At 38.9% G+C, this 17,488-nt stretch overlaps 1 protein-coding gene across 1 annotated transcript in view; it reads right to left on the bottom strand.

Moving 5' to 3' along the window:
- Window positions 1-17,488, bottom strand: part of LOC139743818 (CLIP-associating protein 2-like) — a 90,688-nt gene that overhangs the window by 22,464 nt on the left and 50,736 nt on the right. The window contains exons 25-26 of the mRNA XM_071654275.1: window positions 4,125-4,184; window positions 1,526-2,437 (exon numbers count right to left, since the gene is read on the bottom strand). Of these exons, the coding sequence (XP_071510376.1) occupies window positions 1,526-2,437; window positions 4,125-4,184 (972 nt within the window). The remainder of the gene's footprint in view (window positions 1-1,525; window positions 2,438-4,124; window positions 4,185-17,488) is intronic.

Genomic DNA, 17,488 nt, shown 5'->3' with positions numbered 1-17,488 from the left:
AATGATTACTTGGTGCAAAGATCAAAGTTTGGGGAAAACTAAAATCCCTGAGCTGAGAATTTGTGCATCCAAATCTGGAAAAAAAAAAAAATCAAATTTAGCTTTCTCTGAACTTTGCCAACATGAGATATATCATTATTTTAAAGACATACATCTTGCATTAGCATAGCAGTTATACTACAATTAGGAGAAAATGCAAGGATTGCTGTGAATCTGTAACTGGGGAATTAATTAAAAAGAAACTAGGACACTGAAAAAAAAAGAATGAAAGCAAAACAGGAACTTCATATATGGCATGGACAAAAACAGGAGGCAGTGGTAAAAATCATACCTGGATACAGCCTTAAGTAACAAGGATGTGTACAAGTGTATGTACTGAGCGGTGGCAGGGAAAGCAATGTGATGCATGAGATGCAACAGCCCTTTCATTTTCATCCTTCGTTCATCTGAAGATTAATTTGAGCTATGATAAACAAACTAAGTATTGCTTTTGCAAATCAAATGGTGGAGTAAGTCTTTGGAAGCTACAGGCAATGTCCTTCAGTGGCTACAGGCTGCAACATAATGAAAATATGTTGAGTCTTTATAGTACTGATTTAGAATAAGATAATAAATGCAGGACTTTCTGTGATATGTCACTTTTAAAGCTACATTAAAAGGGATGGCATTGTTTTGGTTGAGATAGGGATTCAGATCTTAACTTTTTGTGAGATAATCAGAAACAATTTAGATGAAATATTAAAGAGCAAACAATTCTGAGAGGAATTCAAAGTTTTTCTGTTTGATGAAAATTGTTTTTAAGAGGGCTGAGATATCCAGAATCAAAGAGATCCTACTAAAAGGTGGGACACACCTTTTATTAGGACCATTTTGTTTTTCTTTGTTTTTGGATATCTCAGCCATTTCAAAACCGATGCTCATCAGATAAACTTTTGATTGCTCCAAGAATTGCATGCTCTTCAATATTTCATACTCAAGGGGTTTCTAATTATCTTGTACATTGTAAAAAGTTAAAACCTGAATCCCCATCTCAACCAAAACTATACCATCCCATTAGAATGTGATGCAGCATCTGAGCAAAAGAGGGCTAGTATTGCTACATCAGAGACGCCAACTCTCCCGTTTTCGACGGGAGATCTCCCGCCGAAAACCCATTTTTGCAAAATCTCCCGTTCTCCCGCTTGAGATTCAATTTCTCCTGCCCTGGCTCTTTGTCTCCCGTTGGAAAGGATTTCTTACTTATTTCTATCGTATGTTGAAAAAATAAGCCTTAGATAGCACCAGAGAACATCTAGAACCCTAGGAACTTCGTGCTTCGCACACATCAAGTTGGAGTCTCCCGTTTGCTAGGGGTTTCAGGCGGGAGAATCTCCAGATCAGAAGGTGCTTTGGGTTGGAGTCTCTGCTACATGTATATTTGATGAGACGTATGGCATGAAGCAGGGAGTATAATGCTGTGAGCATGATGCAAGGTGAAGAAGTGGGGATGGAAGATGAGAAAAAGGAAAAGAAGGTTGATACTAACATCTTCACTTGCTGACACAGAGGAGTTTTTACGAGGAACACGAGGCGAAGCGACAGAAGATGAAGACTCACAAAACAGAGCATTGGTAGGCATGGGCAGAGGGTTATAGACAAGATCGGAGGAATCGTCTGCAGAAGAGATAGGCGGGGTGGGAGAGGATGGCCGGTAGTTGGGGCCAAGGATGAGGGAGAGGTCAAGAAAGGGGCGGGGCTGGGAGCGGTTAGATGGGGGCGATGGGGTGCGGGAACGTGCACGTGCGGGATGGGACTTGTTCTCGAAGAGACGGGGCGGCAGTTGCACACCCTCTGTGGTGTTGCGGCGTTTGGTTCGAGGTCTGCGCAAAGTGGGCGGGGAGGAGGGTCTGGAAGAAGGGCGGGATGAGGGGCGCGAAGAGGGGCGGGAGGAGGGGCGCGAGGAAGGGCGTGAGGCGGGGCGTGAGGAAGGGCGGGATCGATTACTCTTGAGAACGGACTTGCGTGCACCGCTTACTGGACGGTGATGGTTGTCCCCATGGGATCTATGATTGGGCTGCTGAATTGGTGGAGGCGACAGTGTCCCCCAACCCATACCGGCATCAGGTACCATGCGGTACTCCAGGTACTCCTTCACCTTGCCCTCCGGACTGTCCACTCTAATGTCCGGCATGAGGTCGGCTAGTACCTCGTCACTGTCCACTCGCGCTTCCTTGCTGACAGCCACGTGGTCCAGGTCGTCTCGGCTGCTGTGCATGTAGCTCTGGATCTCTGCCGTGGTTCTCCGCAGAGAGTCGTAAATGTCCTCCGAGTTGAGGAACTCCGTGTCTGGCGGCCCATTGCTGGCATAGCTGCCACGGGGCGAAGATCCGGTGGACCGAGGGGACGCCTTCAGCACGGCTCGTGGTGACGCTCTCGATCGCAGCTCCTGGGCAGTAACCTGAAACCATTGCACATCGATAGCTCTATTAGGCAACAAGAATAAAGTGAGCAAAATATGCAAGCCACAAAAGATGGTAAATACCGATGGACAAGCCATACAAACACAAACACTCTCAACCACAACATCTTGCTGCTTGAGAGGCAAAATGCATATGAGCAGACTTTGAAAAACTGGAAAACGTTAAATTTATTACACAGCAAACAGAATGGGAGGTTAAAAACGTTAAGATATTTGTGAAGCTTGAATACACATTGTGATGAAATACTATCAATGAGTATACATATGCAAAATGGAATGAATGATTTATCAAGTCAGTCTTTTGCACAATGTGCTATGTAATTCATGTTATTTTCTGTTAATAGGATCAATCTAGCAATTATAAAGAGATACAGAATACATCAATGGTATAAATATTAGATATTAACATATGTATAAAATCACAGCAAAGTTAACAGTAAGGAGTCATACACAGGAGTAAAATCAATGGAAATCATTAATTCCTATTTTACAGACATACTGAAAGAATAATGACAATAACACATTCTATCACATACCAACAGCTAAAGATAACTCTGCAGAAATAAAAACGGAGGGGGATGTAGAGCTACTGAAAATGTCAAAACCTTTATAAGAACATAATATATCAAAATGAGAAGAGTAACATTTGGGAAGTGAATAAAAATGGGATGTTACAGGTGGCATTCTGGAAAGGTGAAAGGTGAGGATGGATGGGAAGAAACGTCGCTGACAGAGTTCACGATGCACGAACAAACGACGTGAAGCACATCACACGAACGAGACACAACTGAGCGTACATCGACTATATGTGCAGAAACGGAGCATGCACCACGTAAATATAAACGTAATATGTGTTGTGTGTGTGTGTGTGTATGTGTGTATGCGTATGTGATGTGTAGCTAATATTTCTGCACACACACACACGCACACATACACACGTACGTACATACACAGAGAGCATGCGAGGGAAGATTCTCATGCATGTATAACGATACTGAGGCGCAGCTTCCGGAGCATGCAAGGAGCTGCCATGTCATGCGTTCCGGCTCACAGTGCAGTGTGTTACGACTCATGAATCAAGCACACATACTGTATATATACATGTATACACATATGATAAGACAGCGCGAACCAATACGATCCCAACACATGTTGAACTAGCCAAAGAGGCACTGTTCCACCAATATAAATGTCTCCCATAAATATGCATTTATATAATCAGGAGGAAGCCCTGTATATAATGTTCTATGCAGTCATTACAGAGTGGTTCTGGGGCAGGCAATAAATAAACCCTTTTAATATGAACAGCAATGACTACAGCCACTACATATGAATAAGACAAGCAGAGGGAACTTTTGGTTGTTGTTTTTTTTCCTCGGGAAAAAAAAAAGAGAGTATGAATGTGTATGATGATTTATCAAGATATAAGAAAGGAAAAAAAAAATAGCTGTGAGGGGTACACATACACTGGGGTAAAGGACTGCAATAAGCTGGTTTACAATTTAACAGCGCTTTTTTGCCACATTCAAACAGTATGTTGTATAATCAAGGGTGATTCAACTATTCAACTCATCTCCAGAACATCTCTACATTTCTTCTTCTTCTTCTTTCTTTAATAGTCTGCTTTTCTAATCTGTTTTCTGTTTCTTTCCGCTGTGTCCGTTACCTCATCATCAAAGCTGGATGCAATACGCAGATCATTACGCAAGAGCTTGGTTGCCCCTTCCTATTGAGACACAATAAAAAAATATATATAAAAACAACAACAAAAAGAGTGGAAAGGAGAGAAATCAGCTGGAAGGAAAGAAAACACACATACACACACACACACACACACACATTAACATTAGAAACAACCGATTATAGAAAAAAAAAATCATAATAATGATAATAAACATTACTTTCATAGTATATGAGGGATACAGTTGGATACAGAAGTCATGGAGACACAGATCAAATGAAATAATTGTCATCGACAGAAGAATTAAGTCTCCCTGAAAAAGTTAATGCTAGTCTGTTACTGAGTTTACAAACAGAAAATAAACACCAGAAATTTATCCATTGGGTAGTCAGAAGATAAAATGACATAAAAAGATGCACAGAATCTTACCCCCCAATAAATTCATAACATTGTTACAAATAAGAAACAAGGCAAGGTAAGAAATGTAAGATTGTGGGAAGGGGTAGGGAAGGGAAGCACACTCAAACTATTGCAAAAAAAAAAAAAAAAAACTACCACAAAATCTCCTGCAACATAATTTATAGCCCCATATCTATGTTGCTGTTCTTCATCTAAAAAGCAAAACTTTGAAATCAATGTGGTAAATACTGCATATAACGTAATAAAGCAGAACATCATTTACTACCCATCTCATCTGTATTGCTGTGGATTTAAGATGGCAGTTACATTGTACATTGGAGCTTGAGAGTTTCTTCAATAAACATTTACTTCTTATAAAGTTACACGATAGAAAAAAAAGTAAACAAAAACCTTTCAGCATTCACTATTTTGGGGCCAATATTCTTGTCTTTCTCTTATCAAAGGAGGAAGCTTCAAATTGTCTTCACTAAGCTTTAAATATCATGGAAAAGAAAGGAAGCACAACAGTGAGCATACCATGTAATGAGTGGGATGGGGGGGGGGGGGGGGGGGGCAACCAAACATGCAACCCTCACATTGTTGTACATTGTTGCACTTAAAGGGATAGTCAACTCCATTTTCATATTAGCTTTACAGACAGAATAAAAGCTATCAGTGAGAACTGAGAAAACTTTTGATACTGACTTTGGACAGAATATGTGGAAGTCAAAGAAGTTGAAGAATTTTGAAGTCAGCACTGTTTTCACAAAACAGATATAGGGGTCATAATAACATATGCAAATGAGATCAGATGATATCGTGACCCCTCAGGACTCTCTAGCTGTATTTGTATTTGTATTTAAATATTATATTTACAGAATTATTTTTTCATTTTCAAAATGATATTATGGAAAACAAACCGTATTCTTCACATCAAAAATTGATGTAGAGGTGTAGTAACTATCAAAAATATGATTTTAAGAAGGCAGAATTTCCATTTTCTACCAGGGCCATATTTCTCCATTATTGTTCTTGATGCAATTTTCTGAACAAAGCAAAAAAGAAAAAAGAAAAGGGAACCAACTGAAAATAAAATAAAACTATTGTGAGGTCATGACATCAAATCATCTAATTTACAAACATATGTGGGTAACTGTCTTCAACTGAGATCACTTAAAAAAAGACATGTCCCAATCCAAATTGACATAACTTTCAAATTTTGAAGTCAGACTCCAAAAGTTCCACTGCCTCACTGTATTTGATTTTACTCCGGCAAACTGAAACCAACATGAAAATGGAGCAGAATGCCACTTTGATCCTGTCACCTTAACAAAAAACAGAAACAAAAAACAAAAAAAAAGTTGATGCTGCTTTAACTTTGTTCTTAAAGAGAGAAATCTGCACAGCTATCATCTCAACATGGAAATGTCTACAAGCACTTGGCATTCATCTAGGATTTGGTAGAAGCAAAGATCCTACTACACATTACGTAAGATGGTCAACTCTTCCGATTTTACATGGCCGCTGGTGAAACAGAAGTGGCTGCTGCCCGCTAGCGTTGAGCGGGTATAGATCGAACAATGGTTAACCTTTTGCAAAGGCAGCTCGCGATAATTTGTGGACGTGCACAGTCACAGCGAGTGTAGCGACCAGCGAGCGGAGCTGAGCGAGCTGTGTGCAAGTCTACCGCTCGCTGTGACCACGGAGGTGAAACAAAAACTTGCTGTGCACAGTCTTTTGGAAATCGAAATAATGATGAATCTGCTGATGTGTTTGGTGTAGCTATTGATGCAGCTTAAAGCACTGCATCAATTCTTAGGTTTACTCATGATTCTTTACAGAAAATTCCTTCTTTCTTGTCTTAGCCTGTCTTGGTCCTACACATAACATATCGAGGAAGTACAGCTCAACTGGAAACTTCACCCGCTCAACGCTAGTTGGCGCACTCCTTAAAAATCCTGCAATTCCAAGCGGCAGCGTTTCACTTTTCGACTGAGAGTTGACCATCTTATATAGTGTGTAGGATCTTTGGCAGAAGATTGAGCACAGTGCCAACACTGAAAAGTTGCATACTACAATGTGGATTTCTGTCACTGGTCTCTAATGTTGTTGTTGGTTTTTTGTTTTTTTGTAGCACTACTTTGTAGAAATCTTTGCTACCACTCTAACAGCAAGCCCATTCACAGCAATCCCGATTTTATCTACAAGCATGTGAAAAGTGTTCTGCACCAAGTTTAGCAGTTTTCTGGGGTTTTTTATACACTTTTCCCTCTTCTGGCCTACAATTGCTCTCAAATCATTATACTCAGGATGTTAGAATTAAGGCATCACCAGTAAGGCATGTAGATATCATGACTGTGGTCGGGGATACTATTAATTGTCTATGTCTGGAAGAAGATTATACTTTATGAACATCAGATGGTTACATACACCTGTAGTGTTGTACATCATAATATTGGTATCTTTTCACACATATTTGTACTCTTGTGTTCATATACTTTCTACTTGTTGGCTGGAATACACAGATATACACGTTGTAAGTACATATTAGTGACAAATACCAGTACATTGTACTTGACAATGGAAGACCCAAAGCATTATGCACTGATTATATATTTATATGAAATATATTTTGTATGTGCCTCTCACGAAGACTGTTATTTTCCTTCTCTAAAAATGTGATGTTAACATAATCACATTTTGCGATAACAATGTGACGTTAACATAATCATACCTTACGATATTGGAAAAAAAGTAGATAGGATAAGGGTGTAGAAAAAAAAAACAACAACTCTGTTGTACATCAGAAATATTATTTTTAAAAAAGGGAGAAATATGAAAAGTGGACTTCTACAATGTATCAAAAGGTAGACATATGGGAGGGATAGAGTAGATTGAAGAAAATAAATACAGTAAACATTTTTTTTTTTTAAAGTAATAGGCATACACGGTTGTATGTACTTGAATTTTCACTATCCATACAGGTATGAAACATATTGGGTTTGTATCAGTTACAGCAGTTACATCTGTATGAGAGAGATTCATAATTGATTCTATTCATACTGCATCCCACGGATATCATCATTTTAAATGTTCCAGTTTTTATTTGAAACACCTTCGATAACCAGCACCAGACAAAAGAAAAAGATGATGAATGAATAAAGAGTGAGAATCATTCAAATGATTTTGATAATATTTCAACATGCCAAGGTCAGTTTGAATTTTGATTCACAATTAAATTCTCTTTTAATGTTCATGAATTCTCCCTCACATTTGTGTTGAAATGACTCCACAATTTCATAAATATATACATTAACATTTGCCCTTCAAACTAATGATGTAGAAGTACAAGAATTCTACAAGTTATAGATCCACTGCACATACACAAACACCCCCCCCCCCTTGAAAAGAAAAAATAGACTGTTCCCAGGAGATATGATATTAAGTGACAATATGGGAAGGTATCATCAACTAGTCTATTGCAATTGCAGCACATATTTAGTACTGTTTTGTCTACACTATGCTGTTTTGTATGTGTGGTTTGCTTCTTGTATGAGAAAGGGTATGAGATAGAATATGAAGGAGACAGCAAAGCATTTGGATGGGACTAAAGGGGACTTCTTAGACGCTCTCTGCTCACATGACTTGATACAAATACCTACTGACTGATGCTTTAAGAGACAATTGTCCTTTATATTTGTATCATTCTGCAGAGCAAATGTATCAACTACACTAGTTCACCACTGGCATAACAGCAATGCCTTGAAAACAACAAAAAGGGCAGTTGATTACACACAAGCTTGTGAATATGTCTGTTATTAGAGCCTTTCTATTGTAAAACCAGACACTTGTTAACATCCCACATGTGAGTCTAATTATCAGAACAGCATTGCATTATTGAAGCGCACCCTTTTAAAACATTTTTAAATGTATGTGACTGTCGATCATTACTGATATTCTTTTTGGCTGCAAAAGGGTGTCTTCAGGCCAGGATATTTGTCATTTGAATCTAAAAAAAAAAAAAAAAAAAAAAAAAGATGGCAAGAACAACACACTTACTTTGTACAATAAAATGTTGATATGAAAATGGTGCCTACAACTGGTGTATCCCATCTGTACATACACTGTATGTATGCATGTATGTATGGTGTGTATGCAATCAGCATGTATTCATATTTCTCTATCTATAGATAGATAGACATCTATCTATCTATCTATCTATCTATCTATCTATCTATCTATAGATCTACCTTGTATGTCACTACAGTTTTATGTCTGTCTGTCTGTATGTATATTTCTCTGTACATATGTGTTTTTCATGGCTGAGAACAAATAGGGCATACAATGGCTCACGATCAACTCGAGCATAAAACCACCTTCTCTCTTGGATGCACTCCGCCTCCTGAAATGTGCAGAAAAGCACCGCAGCACTGAATGTGTTATGAGCGTATAAAAAAGGCCAAGCGATATCCACTTGTTGCCAATTTGGCGAGCTACCACGCGCCGTACAAGTCTTGTACCACCACTGCCAACACCTGTCTTCTCAGCCCAGGTAGGACAATGAAGTAAACACACAACACTCTGTACTTATTAACAGCACATACGTACCACTATGCCAGAAACAGAGTCTGGCAGACATAAGAACTTAAAAACAAGAGCAAACTTGTACCCACAGAGAACAATGATATAAGAAAGGTATACAGTGAGATGTATAGGTGGGACTATTACTACCAATATCTGCTTTGCTACACTACATGTACATGTAACTCACTAACTATATAATCACATATAAACAATGAAGAAATACTCGGAGGGGGGGACGACCATATATGTTTGAAATGATACCTATCAAATTCCAAAGAAAATCATTACAAAGCAGAACTCATTGAAGCTTAAAGTACAACCAAATTCGACTACAGTGATGGCAGCGTGTACTATGAAGCTGTACTGTCCGTAATAAAGATATGACATCGTGATTTAAGACATACCAAATGATAGATTATGTAAAGCACACAGAAAGAATATGGAATCTTGATTCAGGGAAACTTTGAAACTGAAATTTAAAAAAATACAACTTGCAAACTGAAAAGTAGTGAAGGCAATATAGATCCATGACAGTTCGAATGAAATGGGATTTACAGCAAGGTAGTTAGACAAACAGTCTGTCAGTATATTAATTGTCCTGTTTAGTTAACACTGCAACATTGTGTCATTTTAGCTGCACTCCTTGTTCACATCAAAGACTGGTATGATTTTAATTTCCACGGGTATTTGACAACAATAACTCTCAATGATCAATATCAGAGAATTACCACGAATAGAATCTTTATACAACTAAAACACATCTTCGAGGAAGCCTTTAAATGATTTAAGTGGTAAAACGACACAAGTAACAGCTTTACGATCCCTACAAAAAGGCATATTGGATGATTCTCTGACATACAAATAGATACATTCTTATTTCATAATACCATTTCAAGTTAGTGTATATTTTTCAGATTGATCTAAGAACTTCCCTCTTTTCAAACTGGCAACACAAATAATTTTGCAGAACATAGCGATACTGACCGCACATTCTACAATGAAGGAGGGATAGATTCAAAAGTAGCCAAAGCGGTACATATCGCACGAAACATAATCATATGATCGATTTATAATGTTTGCTCTTTAGAGACTGAAAGAGAGTGCAGTACATTTATAATCACTTTCATTCTGATATCGGAGAAGTTGCCATGGAAAATCGTTTTTCACTTACAAAAGAAAATGGAGAAAATAAAAGGGATATTCTTTCAATAATGGCAGCAAAGTGAGAGGGTAACATAATCCTTGAACACTTGATGAGCACTCAACACCTGGTACATATTACACAGTCAAAGTGGTCGACAAACTCTACGTACCATTCAGTGCAGATGTATGTATGAGTGATAGAACACCAATGTTTAAGAACTACATGTATAATCATGAGCCGACAGACATACAAGCAGCTGAAATCAAAGGCATGATTAATCAGGTGACGGACCAGGGATTGGCGTGACTTTACGCAATTGAACGTCAGAGCTGCGGCAGCTGCGGCCACTGAGGGAAAGAAGACATCTGGGCCCCGTTTTATCAAAAGATACAATCGATTACAAATTTCCTTACCACACAGGCTGCCATAGACTTATGATAGAAATCAACTACATAATCAATTATAACTCTTCATAAAACAAGGCCCTGTTCTGATTTATTGAACACGAGGTAAAAGCATAAGGCCAGTGCCATGACTACTTTTAACACATCTTCACACTGTTTTAAGGTGTAGCCATACCATGTGTATGTTTAAATGCAAGTCATTGATAAGCATGACCATGTGGAAAGTTGAGGGGGGGGGGGGCAAAGAGGAATACTGAAAAATCAAATCCAAAAAGAGCGACAGCTACAAAAACTGGACAAAAGGAATTCAACAAAACAAAAATTTGAAAAAGGCTAAAAAGCAAATATATCAACATATATTTGAAGATAAATTTCATATTCAAATCATTGAATAATCAAGCAAGCTCCAGAGAAGATAAAATTGTACATTTTGCACTACAGATCGAATAAAGAAACAGCAGAGCCCTTGGCAAAATATCTGCACATGTAAAGCATCAATTTGAAATATTGTTGTCATACTCGTCCTTCAAAATGACAATTAGAGGCTCTATTGACTCTATCATGTTTCAAAAACATTAGAACATACCTCTCTATAAGATTTATAAGCCAATCATAAAATGCTTTGAATGAATTTCCATAAGAATTATTCCAGCTATTGTTGCCAATTTAAGTCCCTTTCCATGCAAGTCACATGCCAAGATGCAAATTGTATATCACATGACAAGTCTTAAATGTAGTAATATTCATTGGCTAAATATTACAAAGGTAATAAATATCCTAACCCCACTCCCCCCCCCCCCCCCAAAAAAAAGGGGGGGGGGGAGGCATTATCAGGGGATCTACATTCGAAGCAGCTGATGTAATCTTTAATGTGAGCCCACACTTACAATCTCTTTCCAGGTATCTAACTGAGAGTGCTTAAAACAATCAATTCTAGTATAAACAGAAATTCACTGGCTACGAAAAATTCCTTGCCAAAATAGAAACCTTTATTACTCCTAAAGTCATCTGAAAATGTAAAACAGAGGAGAAAGCTGTACAGATGAACCTCTCGTATCCGGACAAGTCGGGACCGAGGCTCATCCGGATAAGGGATTTGGCCGGATACGGGAGACTCAATGCTTTACATATACATACACATGTACTGATGTAGCCCATTGTAGTACCACATGTAGCTATGTGTATACTGCAACCTTTTCATTGTTACACTCAGTAACAGACCCCAAAATAGAGGTTCGTGTTTGCAAGAATGAAATCATTTTCTTTTATAAATTCTTGGGATGATTTACCTAAATAATTATTAAGAAATGTATCAAGTATATGTAATTAATGTGTGTTTGTGTAGGAGTTCAAGGAGTTGGGAATCCCCCTTTCCTCCCGTAATTATTAAAAAAAGATTAAAAAATCACGGCGAGATTGCGTCCGGATAATAGAGAGATCCGGATAAAGGGAGGCCGGATAATAGAGGTTCAACTGTATTTGTAAAGAGGTCTCAAGAAATGTGCACAAGAAATGATAGTAGAATCGTCTCTCTGGTGGTACAATTCTATCATACATGTATGCCCATTACTTCTTAAACGTTTCCTACCAAATTTTCATACTCTTATGGTGCACACTAGTCCAATACTCCTTCATATAGGAGGAATGGAAGACGTAATATTTCATATAAGGTGAATTACCCCCTCACCAATAGGAACTTGGTGGATTCTGTACTGAGTCTATGGGGAATTCAGAAATCGGTAGAGGATGGATTAATCAGGTAAGAAATTTATTTCATTTCAGTCCGAATGGCAATAACAGGATTCAATTCAATTCAATTCAATTACTTTTTTTCATTCTGCTGGTTAGCAACACAAATTACATGCATTTACAGTTACCTAAAAAGGTATGGGGGTTTGGGGGGGGGGGGAGGGGGAGAAAGCCATTTCAATCTGACACTGTAGCAAAGTGGTGCTGGAATCATTCTAACTTTACCCTTGATCTTTAGCTAACACGCTGGACATTTGAGATCAATTGCTCACTCACAACAGGTGTGCACCTTTGACACATGTGATCTTTTTCCTGTAGCAACATAATGTTGCAAAAGGCTGTTAGCAGCTGGTGTATAATACAACGCATATATACATATACAATACGTATATATGAATATAGTCATGCTTTTAATCAGTGTGCATAAATATATAGTATTTATTTCACATGATGCAAGAACATGAACAATTGTACCAGAGTTCAAACGATCTTGGAATGTTTTCTTGTTCTCTGGCGACAAGAGGCTATGATTAAGAGATTTAGAAGCACAATTTGTCTGTCACTGTATCAATTAGAAATAATGCCAAGTTTGTGCCGGAGATGCACATGCCGCATTGAGGCAGGCCAAAGAAACAGTTGCATATTCCAACAGCTGAACCTGTGACGAGGCAAAACAACAAACCTGGCCCTGTCATTAATCCCTGCACTGGCCAAATAGGGTAGCTGCAGTGGATAATTCACCAATGTTTTTAAAATACCCAGGGTAGACTCTTCACTGCCAGCACTGTTCTCTCCAAAAGTCCTGCCATTATTTTAAACAAAGCACTGCCTGGTATGTTAAAGGCACATGGTCCCGGTGGTTTAGTCAAATGCGTAAGTGGGTGCACGGCGCAAGTTTCCTATAGAGATCTATGCTATCGACTCCTCTTTAGCGCTTACGCTTTGGCCCATTTCCCCGAGTCCGAAGAAGTCCAGTCCACTATAGTCAGTGGTCCGATCACAGTTCAGCTCATGATTTGGCTGAGGGGGGGATGGCAGCTTGATCAAACTTCTTTTGTGATGTCATACTGTCACAAACTGTTGTGGTCTTCTAATCCAGCGATGGCGGCACACAAACTTTAACTATTCATAACTTCTGAACGGATGGTCCAAAATTTTCCTCAAACTTTCACTGACGTGTTCTACTAATATTGCTGCATTCACTCAATCCAATATGTATTTGGGTGCTAGTCCTTTAATACACCTGGGTTAAGCAGGATAATGTAGGCATTTACACCTTGACCCATGAACATTCCTACTGGACAGGATGAAAACTCAGGACTTCTGATCAAAAGAATCTACAGCCTTAACATCCACTAAACCATAGTGTATCCCCCCTCCTTTGCACAGAGCAAAATTTAACCTGCAGGTGACATCCTCCCCCACCCCCTCTCCAAACACCATTCTCCTTCCCACTCCTGCTCCCTTTCCATCCATTCAATGAAAATGAACCAGCTTCATAACGGACTCGTTATAATTACAAAAATGTTTGCTTGCTCTATGCCACCTCTGCAATCTGAGAAGGCCCAAAAGTGGCAGTGACATGCTAAACTCTCTTAATTCGGTTCTGTCCAGTTGCATGCACTCACTTCTTGATATCACCACCATTTGGATGATGTGACTGCAGGCTCCTATATCCAAAGCCAGACCTTCACCCTACACTGCACACTATCATGAAGACACAATACCTGTACGCCAACGGTTATCGTCAACCGGTTGAAAACGAGTCCCGAAAATACTCGGGCAGCAGGTGTCTATGGAAAATGAATGTTATAGCAAATCAGCCCGTCCTCAACGGGTTAAAAGTGCATGCGTAAATAGTGCATGTGTAAAACCCAATAAGATATTTGGGCAGTGGTGGTGAGAAAGTTGTCCCAAAGTGTGCCAAAGGGAGAGTCCCCATGTGTGCCAAAAAGAGCTAAAACGATATCCCTTGTGGAGAGATACGGGGACTACTCAATAGTATGCTATGTGCTGCTACTGTGTGCAGGCCTACACCTTTCACTCCACCTCCACATCTTTCACTCCACGTATGTACACATGGTGGCTATGTGCATTTGGGCAACTCACAGCCTTTTCACGAATGTTAGAAAGATCGATTATATTCTGTGCTGTATGCTGAATATGTATTTGAACATTTGCAAATAATAGCAACCTTGACAGGCAATGTCCTGATAATTTAAGAGTGAGTGTGGCAAAAACGGATCCAGCGATGTAAAAACGTTTGCCTAAAGCCATTATTTTAGCTATCAACCCGTTGAGGACGAGTCCCGAGTATACTCGGACAGGTGTCTATGGGAAATGCGTGTTGGAGCAAAATCAGTCCGTCCTCAACGGGTTATGTAGAATTCACTCAACATTTTAATCCTCACTCCTCACTGCCCTTACTTGGAAGGGACTAAGTGACCACTGATAAAAACCAGTTTTTCCTGGTCAATGTCTCGCTGGATGGACAGTACAGGACAACAGCATGCTGCTTCGAGGGCTGTGACCTCTTGTGCACTAAAATCTGTCTTTAACCCGTTGAGGACGGTTTGATTTTGCTACAACACGCAATTCCCATAGACACTTGCTCGAGTATACTTGGGACTCATCCTCAACGGGTTAAAATGCATGATATGACCACTAAAAGTAGTTTCCAACCACCTTAAGGAGTACAGAATTTAGTTAGTCTCTTTAACGAGCCCATGAAGGATATGACTTGAAAAAAAAAAAAGAAGAAAAAGATTAATATCACCACGCTGAGATTTCCAAAATTTAGTTCTTCTCATCATACACTGTGTACCTTTAACCCACTGAAGACTAGTTATGAGTATACTCCAGCAGGTATTTATGGGACATGCGAGTTGTAGCAAAATCAGCCCGTCCTCAACGGGTTAAACTGCCTGCCTGTGTTGATGAATTCCATCTACGTGGACATTGCATTTTGTTTTGATTTCTTCATTGCTGTTTTGATGATATCAAGGGAGGAGAAAGAATCTCTTCCCAAAGGCTGTCTTACATACAAATAAATGATGTGAAATGAGTTAAGAGAATTAGCACACCTTTGCTTGGAAGATGCTTCGATGATATTTTCACATAGGAAATTAGAAACAAAAATCTGAAGAAAACAAATGCATGCAGTTGAACTTTGCAGAATGCATTAAAACTTTTTTTATTTTGGTGTGCATATTTTGATGGTATGTTGGAGAGAACAATCTTTTCATTCTCTCTTTTAAAGTTTTCTTCTTCATCATAAATGCAGCAACCTCTGCACACAACAAGAAAGGGTTATCTAAATGAGATATATACTATGCACTTGCTAGTCACTGGAATAAATGCCATGTAGCTCTCCATACGTACAATGTATGTCAAGCTATCATAACTGTGTATGAGAGGTAAGAGATAGAAAGAGATAATGGTGATATAATGATAAATGAAGGAAGAAATAGATATGTAGGATGTTTGGTTGCTAAATATACTAGTGGGTGCTTCCACTTTGCACGATATCGAATGCTTTTACAATTTCTGCATAAACTATCATGGTCTCACCATTGCTTCACTATTGGGAATAGGTGAGCTTGCCACAAGATAATCCCACGGCCCAGAAGGCTACGGTAGAAGATAATTCATTAAGTGGCACATTTAAAGTTCTCACTTGTGGAATAATCCATGTGCACAGGAAAGAGAAAAAAACACAATTAGCTTCCTTCGGAAAAACAAAAACTTAAAGTTCAAAAGATACCTGGTAAGTATACGGGGATTTAATATTAGGTCATACAATACGTTGAACTTGTTTGCAAGACTTTCGAAGTAGCTGACCAGAAGTTCACTCATCTTTAAATAGTAAGTGCTCTCCACACTACAGACAATACTTATCCTATTTCTCTTTTTGCTTGGCATAACACTGAAAAAGTTTAGTGGCAAAATGCTGAGGGGGAATCTGGTTGTTAAAGAGGAGTTGACAAATTGATGCATAAACGTTTACTTTTCAGGACAAGAGAACTGCCAAGCTCAAACAATTTTCAAACACATCATATCAAACAAACTTTATCTATCCCCTCCCAGTGCACATAAGACATATATTAGGCTTTCCACAATAGGAAATGAAGATGAATTTTTTTTATTAAGACTGATTCTTGCTGGTTTTTTTTTCTCTTTTGTTTGCATGAATGTCCAAGGGGAAGAAATTTCTGGCAAGGACGGCCCAACAGCGATCTCATCAAAGACATTAATAATGATGTGATGTATGTGAATGGTTGGATAATGAGCACAGCACTCAGTGATGGATGATCTCATTATATACCCTCCTCCCTCGTCCATGCTACCATTTCCAGCTGCTTCTTCTTCTTCTTTTTTTTTTTTTTTTAGCGCTTGGAATGCTCACTTCAATACATGTACTTGTTGCATCACCCAAGGTGTTCCAACAGACGATTCTCTTCTTTTTTTTTTTTGTTGCCACACCATGAATATGTTTTTGGTTTCTTTTCCAGTCTATTTTTGTTTGTTTGTTTGTTGTTATTTTTTTGTGGTGGTGGTCTAGCTGCTACAAACCAAGTAACATATGCCCACACTAATGACCAACACCAGCAACAGCTAAATGTATTTTTCAACGTCCTCTAACACTTAAATGGAATTTGCCCCACTTGTTTGTTTGTTTGTTTGTCTGTTGATATTCACTTGAATGCTTGAACTCTTGCATCACTGCCCTTTGCATCTGGTCTGCAAAATTCCAGTGCATTATACAGAACACAGGAATGTGCGTGCATCTATTGTAAAGTGTATGCCGCCAGTGTCATCTGTCACTGTGCACTGAAAATGCACTGTCTACAAGAGTCTACTGGTGTTATCAGTGTGTCAGGTTGGAAACAAGAAGGAACTTCATAAAGTGAGCATATTTTGAACACTGTTTGTCATGTGAGAAGAAATTTCTGCACTGCATCTCCATGAGACATTCAAAAGGAATCTACTGCATGATTTTTTTTTTTTTTGGTCTACTTCATTGCTTTTTCCATCAAATCTGCTCTACGCTGTTATGCAACAAGGCACCG

This window comes from Diadema antillarum, unplaced genomic scaffold (assembly GCF_040938485.1).
Source record: "Diadema antillarum isolate AM-2024a unplaced genomic scaffold, OU_Dant_1.0 seq00001108_RagTag, whole genome shotgun sequence".
Classification (NCBI taxonomy): domain Eukaryota; kingdom Metazoa; phylum Echinodermata; class Echinoidea; order Diadematoida; family Diadematidae; genus Diadema; species Diadema antillarum.
This window is presented reverse-complemented; position numbering and strand designations above follow the sequence as displayed.